Genomic DNA, 11262 nt, shown 5'->3' with positions numbered 1-11262 from the left:
TGATACGGGACACCGTGTTAATTTTGCTATCTTCCGTCTCTTGCACCACCATTACCCCCGAAAGTTTGACGATGCAAATCTCCAGTTCCAGTGGACTGATCCAACTGAAAACTGAGTCGATTGTTCATCACATGTAAGCATGACGCCCCGTAAAGCCTTAAGAGGAAACATACCATCATCCTTTACCAGAAAACCAAAAGCAGGAAATCGCAACCAATGGTAATGAAAATTTATCACTGAACTCTACCCAGCATCCGGATAGCAGTGAAATAATTTTCATTGACGGTTTTTGGATTTCGAGCAAGAAAACTGGTTTTCAATAATTGACGATTGCTGATGACTGAATGATGGTTATTTGAGCGTTAAGTAATGGCTCGAGCTTTTTTCTTTTTTTTTTTTTTTTATTATTATTATTATTATTATTTCAACTAGCTGCAAGCATGTCACAGTGGCAGCAGTAAATCGTCGCCATCCCTGCTTGGCACAGGGAGAGGGATGAGTCGTAGTAGTGTTACAGTCGGTTCGAGAAAATTCTCAGTATGCTTTGTAAAATGTTCAATGTTTCCCATGATTCCTATGGTAACCCCACTCCCAAGGCCGTCTGGTTGGAAAATCGATCATCTTTGCTAAAGGTGAGCACCCACAGAAACAGAACTAGCTGAACAGCAGCTTGCTAAGCCAAAGCTTGCTCAGGATTGGTTTGTTCCACTCATGTGCAGCAAAAAATGTGTGTAGGGTACGTCCCTGAATGGGTCGTACGTGTGTCGCAAGTCGGTTCGAAGGGTCATTATTTCAAAATTAACTCTTTTTTGGAATGGTATAGTGGCCCTGAAAAGGGCCTTTTGGTTTTGGTGCGATTATCCGGTACTGGTCGTCATTTACTTGGAGCTGGTGTACTTGGTGACGGCCTTGGTGCCTTCGGAAACGGCGTGCTTGGCCAACTCTCCTGGGAGCAGAAGACGGACGGCGGTCTGAATTTCGCGAGAGGTGATAGTCGAGCGCTTGTTGTAGTGAGCCAGACGGGAGGCTTCGGCGGCAATGCGTTCGAAGATGTCGTTGACGAAGCTGTTCATGATGCTCATAGCCTTCGACGAGACGCCAGTGTCCGGGTGGACTTGCTTCAACACCTTGTAGATGTAGATAGCGTAGCTTTCCTTCCTGCGCTGCTTCTTCTTCTTCTTGTCACCCTTGACAATGTTCTTCTGGGCCTTGCCGGATTTCTTGGCGGCCTTTCCGCTGGTTTTCGGTGCCATCGTGCTACGTTGAGGTTGTTATCGATCCAAAAGGAAACTGAAACTGATGCCTACCGAGTGGAGTGGTTCTCTTTTATACCCCTAGAATAGCGAGCACTGTCCTGCCCCTTTAGTTTGTTTGTCATTTTATTCGTTTCGCTTTCCCCTCCCTGGTATGGGTACGGCGCTGTGCTACGCAGGTATAAAATAACCTCCGTTCCGTGGATTCGCCATCAGTACAGCTTACGTACGCTTTGTGAACGTATCTCCGTTAGTAAAACTCAACACTACCAACTCACAATGTCTGGCCGCGGCAAAGGAGGCAAAGTTAAGGGAAAGGCAAAGTCCCGTTCCAACCGTGCTGGATTGCAGTTCCCGGTCGGTCGTATCCACCGTCTGCTGAGGAAGGGCAACTATGCCGAGCGTGTCGGTGCCGGTGCCCCCGTCTACTTGGCTGCCGTGATGGAGTATCTGGCTGCTGAAGTCCTCGAGTTGGCAGGAAACGCTGCTCGTGACAACAAGAAAACCAGAATCATCCCCCGTCATCTGCAGTTGGCCATCCGCAACGACGAAGAATTGAACAAACTGCTGTCTGGCGTCACCATTGCCCAGGGTGGTGTCCTGCCAAACATTCAGGCTGTTCTGCTGCCCAAGAAGACCGAAAAGAAGGCCTAAACTACTTTCCGCTCGTTCGACGACCACGTGCATCAAACCAAAACCGTCCTTTTCAGGACGACAATATTCATTTCCCGGATAGAGAGTTGTTTTGAATTTGATTACTTCGGTGTAAAACACTCGTTTCTTACTCTTGACTGTTAGTATGCCACAGTCCCCGTGTACTGGGCGGTTAAACAGGAAGTACAGGAACAGAACGAATGAGTGAGAAATGTGTGCCCGTACAGTAGAATGTTGTATACTGTGTAGACACGTGGTAACTTTCGCGTACTGCGATACAGTTTGCCACTAAAATTTATCGAAATCGACTCAGTTTGCACTGTAAGCGATGCCCATACGAATGGAGGTAAATCGTAAATCTGCAGCAGCAATCGTATTGCTATCGTACCTGCAAAGGAAAAGGCTTGCCTCAACGATAGCGGGGGTTTCTTTACCTATCCGTCCGGCTGTGTTAGTTTTGAACGGGCCGAAAATGTCGTTACCTGCTCGTCAGCTTCGTCTAGCTCTGGCTGCGATGGGATACAATATAGAAGAGCACAACGGACAGACGGAAAACGGTGGCTAGGAGGGCCATGTTTGTCGTAATCGCAGCCCAGTGCAGCCCTCCTACGGTACCGAAGCATTCTATCGTCTAGTACCTGTGCCGAGTTTGCGTGTCACAGGAGAAAGTTATTTACAAACAGTGCCTAGTACGGACTAAACAACAATAACAAACGTACATATTCATCAGCATAAATGCGTCGTCGCTCTTCTTGTCCATCACACATCACAACTAACTTGACCCGTTAGTTATCATCACATCGTACAGGGGGCTGTCACTGCTCATTTATTCCATATACTACCAGGGGACTGCCACTACTCCAGCACTCCAACTCCACTAGTGGAAGGAAATTCCCGTCAACTCTTTTGGGAAAGTTGTATAGTGGCCCTGAAAAGGGCCGTTTTTTTAGAGCAATAAATAACGCAGAACAAATTTAAGCGCGTTCTCCACGGATGCGACGAGCCAGCTGGATGTCCTTGGGCATGATCGTGACACGCTTAGCGTGGATGGCGCACAGGTTGGTATCTTCGAACAGACCGACCAGGTAGGCCTCGCTAGCTTCCTGCAGGGCCATGACGGCCGAGCTCTGGAAGCGCAGGTCAGTCTTGAAGTCCTGAGCGATTTCACGAACCAGACGCTGGAATGGGAGCTTGCGGATCAGCAGCTCAGTGGATTTCTGGTAACGACGAATTTCACGCAGAGCGACAGTTCCTGGCCGATAACGGTGGGGCTTCTTGACTCCTCCGGTGGCTGGGGCACTCTTGCGAGCAGCCTTGGTGGCCAGCTGCTTGCGAGGAGCTTTTCCTCCGGTGGACTTACGGGCAGTTTGCTTGGTACGAGCCATCGTAGATTAGGAATCCAAACGAATACGTTGAAACGATGCGAAAGAATGAGGGTCAACTTTTGGTTGTCCTCTTTTATATGCTCGCTTCATCGCAGCGAACCAATCACAAGCCCCGAAAGAATAGGAAGAGCACGAATGGCAGGAAGAAGTAACCCCTCGCGTAGGTATAAAAGCGGCAAACAACGCGGTCGAATAGCATCAGTTTCGTTGCAACCGTAGTCGAGCACAGAAGCAAACATCCAAAATGACTGGCCGTGGCAAGGGAGGTAAAGGACTCGGAAAAGGAGGCGCCAAGCGTCATCGCAAGGTCTTGCGTGATAACATCCAGGGTATCACCAAGCCTGCCATCCGTCGTCTGGCTCGTCGTGGTGGAGTCAAGCGTATCTCCGGTCTCATCTACGAGGAAACTCGTGGTGTGCTGAAGGTGTTCCTGGAAAACGTCATCCGTGATGCCGTCACCTACACTGAACACGCCAAGCGCAAAACCGTTACCGCTATGGATGTTGTCTACGCTCTGAAGCGACAGGGACGCACTCTGTACGGTTTCGGAGGTTAAATCACATTCGTTTTTTCTGCTTGTACAAAAACGGCCCTTTTCAGGGCCACCGAACGTATTCACCAAAGAGTTGAAGGGTCAATTTTCTGCCACACAAACCAGCAGCGAGAGTGCGTACACATCTGCGTTGGCGATGTTTGATTTTATGTATGCAACACGCCAGACAATGTGCACTAGTCATCTCCATTTGTAATGCCACGCTGGAACGTTCCAGGCTGGACACAACAACGAAACAGATCAACGTAATCCAGTTCAGATTACGACTGAACACCATAACGAAACAAATCCAACGTAATCCAGGTTAGGTTATGATTGGTTTTACAAATTTACAAGCTAAATGTCCAGTAAAGTCGGCAAACTTTTCCAAACGAATGAAACCGTTTCAATCATGTGCATGCTTCCCTACCCGGGACTTCAATGGCGTACGAGCATCGAGCGTGGCTGTACCGCATTGGAGGCAACGTGCATCTCGATCACGGATTTCAAAGCAGCATATCAATCCGCCTCGGTGCAGCATGTATGAATCGGTCCGTACATATGGTTAAATTGGACCGCAAAAAAAAAAAAAAAAAAAAAAAAAAAAAAAAAAAAAAAAAAAAAAAAAAAAGGATCATACTAGAATTTTAGATGACATGAATTCAAATTCAAATGTTTAAAGATCAACGTACTGCCGGTGGACGCATAAATGGCCCATGTGCAAAAACAGACAATCGGGAAAATCGCGTCCAAAGTTCGACAGCGTAAATTGCCTCAACTATGAAGTATAAGTGCCGAATCGTGTTCAAACAGCAACCAAATTCGACATGTTTGGTTTAGAGTTTGATTGAAGTGTGGCGCTCAATATTCAATAAGCTGCAAAATATCAATAGTGCCAAAAATGCGCATGGGACTGCTATGCTTCCACCGGCAGCGTAGGGCTACGTTTCTATTTCGGTCCGGTAAGTTTTGACGTAGGACTACGACTGTGTTTTATACCTTGGCATCCGGTAGAATTGTATTGCGACTAGCACCATGGCGTGAAATCGAATGATTGTCTACGTTGGCGACGAAAGCGGTGACTGGAATTTTTGACCCGCGCTTACGTCTGTCTTTCCCGTCTTGGCATCTGCGGGAATTATTTTGCGAAAAAGTAAACAGACCGAGATAGATGGGCATGAATTCAAATGTGCAAGTTTTGACGTAGGACTACGCCTACTTGTCGAGGACGAACGAAGGCCAGTTGTATCTGTCATCCGTCAGGACATTCCATATTTAAACCACTACTGTACGTATCGAAACGCGATGCCAGTTAGGTGCGGATTAAACTAGAATGTTCCCACTCGTTATTGGTTGCGTGAATGATTAATGGTGGAGCTAGGAATTTGAAACTTGCAACGCTTCGGTCAAGCTGGCCGGTGGGTACTGTTTTCGCGAGTGGCATGGCCATGAGTGCCGGTGCGTTGAACTCTCTTTGGCTGTGTGACTATGCGATAGGTGATAGGAAAGGATATTATTTCCCGTACAACTCTTCAGTAAAATCAAAGCTGGTAGTCCTGAAAAGGACTGATTTGATAGTGGGATACTGTTTGGCAGTACTGGCGACTGGTGATACAGCGCTGTCGCTTACTTCTTGGCGGCGGTCTTCTTTGCGGCAGCTTTCTTGGCTGGGGCGGCCTTCTTCGGCTTCGGGGTCTTCGGCTTCTTGGCAGCAGTCTTGGAGGGTTTGGTGGCCTTTTGCTTCGGGGCAGCAGCCTTCTTCACACCTCCGGCCTTCTTGGCGGCCTTTGCACCAGCAGCTTTGGCTTTCTTCGCCGCAGCTGGCTTCTTGGCTTTCTTCTCGCCAGCTGGTTTCTTGGCTTTCTTTTCGCCAGCTGGTTTCTTGGCTGCCTTCTTCTTCTCTCCGGTAGCCTTCTTGGCTTTCTTCTCACCGGCCTTCTTGGGCTTTTTCTCGCCGGCGGCTTTCTTGGCCTCAGCCTTCAGCTTGAACGATCCGGATGCGCCAGTTCCTTTGGTTTGGACAAACTTGCCCTTCTCGACGCCGTTCTTCAGGGCCTTCTTGAGGAATGGGGCCAGCTTGGCGACATCGCACTTGTAGTTGGCAGCGATGTACTTCTTGATGGCCTGCAGGGACGACCCGTTGCGCTCCTTCAGGGTTTTGATAGCAGCAACAACCATATCGTTCACTGGGGGATGAGTCGACGGCTTCTTCGGCTTGCCCTGTCCCTTGGGGGCTCTTGGCTTCTTGGCCTTGGCAGGCGAAGCAGCAGGAGCTGCGGCAGCGGCTTCAGCGGCAACTTCAGACATCTCGGTAGGTAGATTGGAGTAACACTCACTAGATAGGGTAAACGAATGAATGAAGGTAAATCTGGCAACTGTGCGGTGTTTGATTATGATGTCTGTGTTAGGGATGCAGACATGGTCGTCCACTAACCGAGTGTTCGCAAAATATTGTAAAATTTTTTGGTAACATGTTTCCAAAACGCCATTTTCCACCTACTGCGAAAAACAATCTAATCTAGCGTTTGTCCACTTGGCGAGTAAAGGAGTCTCGCCAGCGGCCTGTCATTGCTAAACCGGGTTAGCACTCGGAATACCATGGCAAAAACGTGTCGTCGCAGCACCCATCGCTCATATGGTGTGGGTTCGCTTGACAAAACAATCAATAGTCGCTATTGAAACAATGCAATCGCCCTTGTCGGTAGTGAATTACAAAAGGCCAACGATTCCTCTATTCAGCGGCATCTAAATCTAGCGCAGATTCGGTTAGGAACTGCTGCAGAATGGACCACAAAGAAAGTCCTTCCTAGTGCTAACAGGCGATGTTGAGCGCTTGGTTTAGGAGAACTTTGGACAGTACAATATAATGCAATTTTTCTTCCGGAAAAAGATACTTCAAGCTACACCCGTAGGGCAGTTCCGTGTAATAATGCATACTAAGTTCATGTCGGGTCATACGACTACCAAGCATACGAACCGAAACCATCCAACGTAGCCCCCTAGATAGTAGTTGGCCAGAGCCGAGCAATGCCTTTGCCCAAGTCATTAACGCCACAGTAATCCAAAATGAAAATAATGTAATTTGGTAACTGTAAGTTTGATTTGTGAACAAATGTGAACTGCCAGAGCCCAATCGCCCGCCAGTATCGTGTGCACACAATCACCATGAGGATATTCATTCACCGTGGTGCGGAACTGTCCAGTCCACCATAAATAAACTATCATAACTGGGCAGAATTGCTGTCTTGTTTGCAGTACGTGCAAAGGTTTATAATAATAGCACAGCAACAATCTGGACTTCTTTCTCTTCTCCGGAACCAGGAGGATTGTCCGACCGGGACATCAACGTCACGATGATCCTGACGATGCTTTGTTAGACCCTGACCGTGGACGCTACGCATTTCCGGTGGATTTCACCTCAAACGCTTGATAGTGGCAATGGCATGCCCCAGTTGTGCTGACATTGGACCGTTGGTCGGCGATTCTATGGCCTACGTCACACGAGTCTGATAGCAACCTAAGCAACCCTCCGCGGCGTGAGAAGTATTGGAAATGCGGAAAATGCACATTTAGTTAAGGTGATACGGGACACCGTGTTAATTTTGCTATCTTCCGTCTCTTGCACCACCATTACCCCCGAAAGTTTGACGATGCAAATCTCCAGTTCCAGTGGACTGATCCAACTGAAAACTGAGTCGATTGTTCATCACATGTAAGCATGACGCCCCGTAAAGCCTTAAGAGGAAACATACCATCATCCTTTACCAGAAAACCAAAAGCAGGAAATCGCAACCAATGGTAATGAAAATTTATCACTGAACTCTACCCAGCATCCGGATAGCAGTGAAATAATTTTCATTGACGGTTTTTGGATTTCGAGCAAGAAAACTGGTTTTCAATAATTGACGATTGCTGATGACTGAATGATGGTTATTTGAGCGTTAAGTAATGGCTCGAGCTTTTTTCTTTTTTTTTTTTTTTTATTATTATTATTATTATTATTTCAACTAGCTGCAAGCATGTCACAGTGGCAGCAGTAAATCGTCGCCATCCCTGCTTGGCACAGGGAGAGGGATGAGTCGTAGTAGTGTTACAGTCGGTTCGAGAAAATTCTCAGTATGCTTTGTAAAATGTTCAATGTTTCCCATGATTCCTATGGTAACCCCACTCCCAAGGCCGTCTGGTTGGAAAATCGATCATCTTTGCTAAAGGTGAGCACCCACAGAAACAGAACTAGCTGAACAGCAGCTTGCTAAGCCAAAGCTTGCTCAGGATTGGTTTGTTCCACTCATGTGCAGCAAAAAATGTGTGTAGGGTACGTCCCTGAATGGGTCGTACGTGTGTCGCAAGTCGGTTCGAAGGGTCATTATTTCAAAATTAACTCTTTTTTGGAATGGTATAGTGGCCCTGAAAAGGGCCTTTTGGTTTTGGTGCGATTATCCGGTACTGGTCGTCATTTACTTGGAGCTGGTGTACTTGGTGACGGCCTTGGTGCCTTCGGAAACGGCGTGCTTGGCCAACTCTCCTGGGAGCAGAAGACGGACGGCGGTCTGAATTTCGCGAGAGGTGATAGTCGAGCGCTTGTTGTAGTGAGCCAGACGGGAGGCTTCGGCGGCAATGCGTTCGAAGATGTCGTTGACGAAGCTGTTCATGATGCTCATAGCCTTCGACGAGACGCCAGTGTCCGGGTGGACTTGCTTCAACACCTTGTAGATGTAGATAGCGTAGCTTTCCTTCCTGCGCTGCTTCTTCTTCTTCTTGTCACCCTTGACAATGTTCTTCTGGGCCTTGCCGGATTTCTTGGCGGCCTTTCCGCTGGTTTTCGGTGCCATCGTGCTACGTTGAGGTTGTTATCGATCCAAAAGGAAACTGAAACTGATGCCTACCGAGTGGAGTGGTTCTCTTTTATACCCCTAGAATAGCGAGCACTGTCCTGCCCCTTTAGTTTGTTTGTCATTTTATTCGTTTCGCTTTCCCCTCCCTGGTATGGGTACGGCGCTGTGCTACGCAGGTATAAAATAACCTCCGTTCCGTGGATTCGCCATCAGTACAGCTTACGTACGCTTTGTGAACGTATCTCCGTTAGTAAAACTCAACACTACCAACTCACAATGTCTGGCCGCGGCAAAGGAGGCAAAGTTAAGGGAAAGGCAAAGTCCCGTTCCAACCGTGCTGGATTGCAGTTCCCGGTCGGTCGTATCCACCGTCTGCTGAGGAAGGGCAACTATGCCGAGCGTGTCGGTGCCGGTGCCCCCGTCTACTTGGCTGCCGTGATGGAGTATCTGGCTGCTGAAGTCCTCGAGTTGGCAGGAAACGCTGCTCGTGACAACAAGAAAACCAGAATCATCCCCCGTCATCTGCAGTTGGCCATCCGCAACGACGAAGAATTGAACAAACTGCTGTCTGGCGTCACCATTGCCCAGGGTGGTGTCCTGCCAAACATTCAGGCTGTTCTGCTGCCCAAGAAGACCGAAAAGAAGGCCTAAACTACTTTCCGCTCGTTCGACGACCACGTGCATCAAACCAAAACCGTCCTTTTCAGGACGACAATATTCATTTCCCGGATAGAGAGTTGTTTTGAATTTGATTACTTCGGTGTAAAACACTCGTTTCTTACTCTTGACTGTTAGTATGCCACAGTCCCCGTGTACTGGGCGGTTAAACAGGAAGTACAGGAACAGAACGAATGAGTGAGAAATGTGTGCCCGTACAGTAGAATGTTGTATACTGTGTAGACACGTGGTAACTTTCGCGTACTGCGATACAGTTTGCCACTAAAATTTATCGAAATCGACTCAGTTTGCACTGTAAGCGATGCCCATACGAATGGAGGTAAATCGTAAATCTGCAGCAGCAATCGTATTGCTATCGTACCTGCAAAGGAAAAGGCTTGCCTCAACGATAGCGGGGGTTTCTTTACCTATCCGTCCGGCTGTGTTAGTTTTGAACGGGCCGAAAATGTCGTTACCTGCTCGTCAGCTTCGTCTAGCTCTGGCTGCGATGGGATACAATATAGAAGAGCACAACGGACAGACGGAAAACGGTGGCTAGGAGGGCCATGTTTGTCGTAATCGCAGCCCAGTGCAGCCCTCCTACGGTACCGAAGCATTCTATCGTCTAGTACCTGTGCCGAGTTTGCGTGTCACAGGAGAAAGTTATTTACAAACAGTGCCTAGTACGGACTAAACAACAATAACAAACGTACATATTCATCAGCATAAATGCGTCGTCGCTCTTCTTGTCCATCACACATCACAACTAACTTGACCCGTTAGTTATCATCACATCGTACAGGGGGCTGTCACTGCTCATTTATTCCATATACTACCAGGGGACTGCCACTACTCCAGCACTCCAACTCCACTAGTGGAAGGAAATTCCCGTCAACTCTTTTGGGAAAGTTGTATAGTGGCCCTGAAAAGGGCCGTTTTTTTAGAGCAATAAATAACGCAGAACAAATTTAAGCGCGTTCTCCACGGATGCGACGAGCCAGCTGGATGTCCTTGGGCATGATCGTGACACGCTTAGCGTGGATGGCGCACAGGTTGGTATCTTCGAACAGACCGACCAGGTAGGCCTCGCTAGCTTCCTGCAGGGCCATGACGGCCGAGCTCTGGAAGCGCAGGTCAGTCTTGAAGTCCTGAGCGATTTCACGAACCAGACGCTGGAATGGGAGCTTGCGGATCAGCAGCTCAGTGGATTTCTGGTAACGACGAATTTCACGCAGAGCGACAGTTCCTGGCCGATAACGGTGGGGCTTCTTGACTCCTCCGGTGGCTGGGGCACTCTTGCGAGCAGCCTTGGTGGCCAGCTGCTTGCGAGGAGCCTTTCCTCCGGTGGACTTACGGGCAGTTTGCTTGGTACGAGCCATCGTAGATTAGAAATCCAAACGAATACGTTGAAACGATGCGAAAGAATGAGGGTCAACTTTTGGTTGTCCTCTTTTATATGCTCGCTTCATCGCAGCGAACCAATCACAAGCCCCGAAAGAATAGGAAGAGCACGAATGGCAGGAAGAAGTATCCCCTCGCGTAGGTATAAAAGCGGCAAACATCGCGGTCGAATAGCATCAGTTTCGTTGCAACCGTAGTCGAGCACAGAAGCAAACATCCAAAATGACTGGCCGTGGCAAGGGAGGTAAAGGACTCGGAAAAGGAGGCGCCAAGCGTCATCGCAAGGTCTTGCGTGATAACATCCAGGGTATCACCAAGCCTGCCATCCGTCGTCTGGCTCGTCGTGGTGGAGTCAAGCGTATCTCCGGTCTCATCTACGAGGAAACTCGTGGTGTGCTGAAGGTGTTCCTGGAAAACGTCATCCGTGATGCCGTCACCTACACTGAACACGCCAAGCGCAAAACCGTTACCGCTATGGATGTTGTCTACGCTCTGAAGCGACAGGGACGCACTCTGTACGGTTTCGGAGGTTAAATCACATTCGT

General features: G+C 48.5%; 7 protein-coding genes across 7 annotated transcripts; 4 read left to right on the top strand and 3 right to left on the bottom strand.

Annotated features, from left to right (window-relative positions):
* Nucleotides 1–857: 857 nt before the first annotated feature.
* LOC134284423 (histone H2B) lies at nt 858–1369 on the bottom strand. The gene has a single exon (XM_062843243.1). It carries the CDS (start codon nt 1251–1253, stop codon nt 879–881), a length of 375 nt encoding a protein of 124 aa, XP_062699227.1. The 5' UTR covers nt 1254–1369; the 3' UTR covers nt 858–878.
* A 62-nt stretch (nt 1370–1431) lies between these two features.
* LOC115255181 (histone H2A) lies at nt 1432–1963 on the top strand. The gene has a single exon (XM_029853110.2). It carries the CDS (start codon nt 1533–1535, stop codon nt 1905–1907), a length of 375 nt encoding a protein of 124 aa, XP_029708970.1. The 5' UTR covers nt 1432–1532; the 3' UTR covers nt 1908–1963.
* A 1461-nt stretch (nt 1964–3424) lies between these two features.
* On the top strand, nt 3425–3864 carry LOC134284424 (histone H4). Its single transcript, XM_062843244.1, has one exon. It carries the CDS (start codon nt 3537–3539, stop codon nt 3846–3848), a length of 312 nt encoding a protein of 103 aa, XP_062699228.1. The 5' UTR covers nt 3425–3536; the 3' UTR covers nt 3849–3864.
* A 1529-nt stretch (nt 3865–5393) lies between these two features.
* Nucleotides 5394–6159, bottom strand: LOC134284422 (histone H1-like). Its single transcript, XM_062843242.1, has one exon. The coding sequence runs from the start codon at nt 6129–6131 to the stop codon at nt 5451–5453; it is 681 nt and encodes a 226-aa protein (XP_062699226.1). The 5' UTR covers nt 6132–6159; the 3' UTR covers nt 5394–5450.
* A 2101-nt stretch (nt 6160–8260) lies between these two features.
* Nucleotides 8261–8770, bottom strand: LOC115255202 (histone H2B). The gene has a single exon (XM_029853145.2). It carries the CDS (start codon nt 8654–8656, stop codon nt 8282–8284), a length of 375 nt encoding a protein of 124 aa, XP_029709005.1. The 5' UTR covers nt 8657–8770; the 3' UTR covers nt 8261–8281.
* A 67-nt stretch (nt 8771–8837) lies between these two features.
* LOC115255182 (histone H2A) lies at nt 8838–9366 on the top strand. The gene has a single exon (XM_029853113.2). The coding sequence runs from the start codon at nt 8936–8938 to the stop codon at nt 9308–9310; it is 375 nt and encodes a 124-aa protein (XP_029708973.1). The 5' UTR covers nt 8838–8935; the 3' UTR covers nt 9311–9366.
* Nucleotides 9367–10939: 1573 nt separating this feature from the next.
* Nucleotides 10940–11256, top strand: LOC134284426 (histone H4). The gene has a single exon (XM_062843246.1). The coding sequence runs from the start codon at nt 10940–10942 to the stop codon at nt 11249–11251; it is 312 nt and encodes a 103-aa protein (XP_062699230.1). The 3' UTR covers nt 11252–11256.
* Nucleotides 11257–11262: the final 6 nt, after the last annotated feature.

Source organism: Aedes albopictus, unplaced genomic scaffold (genome assembly GCF_035046485.1).
Source record: "Aedes albopictus strain Foshan unplaced genomic scaffold, AalbF5 HiC_scaffold_118, whole genome shotgun sequence".
NCBI classification, from domain to species: domain Eukaryota; kingdom Metazoa; phylum Arthropoda; class Insecta; order Diptera; family Culicidae; genus Aedes; species Aedes albopictus.
The sequence above is the reverse complement of the archived record's forward strand: the minus strand, read 5'-3'. Positions and strand labels throughout refer to the sequence as shown.

Excerpts from the sequence above, each read along its gene's own strand:
- LOC115255181 (XM_029853110.2), top strand. The coding sequence starts at position 1,533 with ATGTCTGGCCGCGGCAAAGGAGGCAAAGTTAAGGGAAAGGCAAAGTCC.
- LOC134284423 (XM_062843243.1), bottom strand. The coding sequence starts at position 1,253 with ATGGCACCGAAAACCAGCGGAAAGGCCGCCAAGAAATCCGGCAAGGCC.
- LOC134284424 (XM_062843244.1), top strand. The coding sequence starts at position 3,537 with ATGACTGGCCGTGGCAAGGGAGGTAAAGGACTCGGAAAAGGAGGCGCC.
- LOC115255182 (XM_029853113.2), top strand. The coding sequence starts at position 8,936 with ATGTCTGGCCGCGGCAAAGGAGGCAAAGTTAAGGGAAAGGCAAAGTCC.
- LOC115255202 (XM_029853145.2), bottom strand. The coding sequence starts at position 8,656 with ATGGCACCGAAAACCAGCGGAAAGGCCGCCAAGAAATCCGGCAAGGCC.
- LOC134284426 (XM_062843246.1), top strand. The coding sequence starts at position 10,940 with ATGACTGGCCGTGGCAAGGGAGGTAAAGGACTCGGAAAAGGAGGCGCC.
- LOC134284422 (XM_062843242.1), bottom strand. The coding sequence starts at position 6,131 with ATGTCTGAAGTTGCCGCTGAAGCCGCTGCCGCAGCTCCTGCTGCTTCG.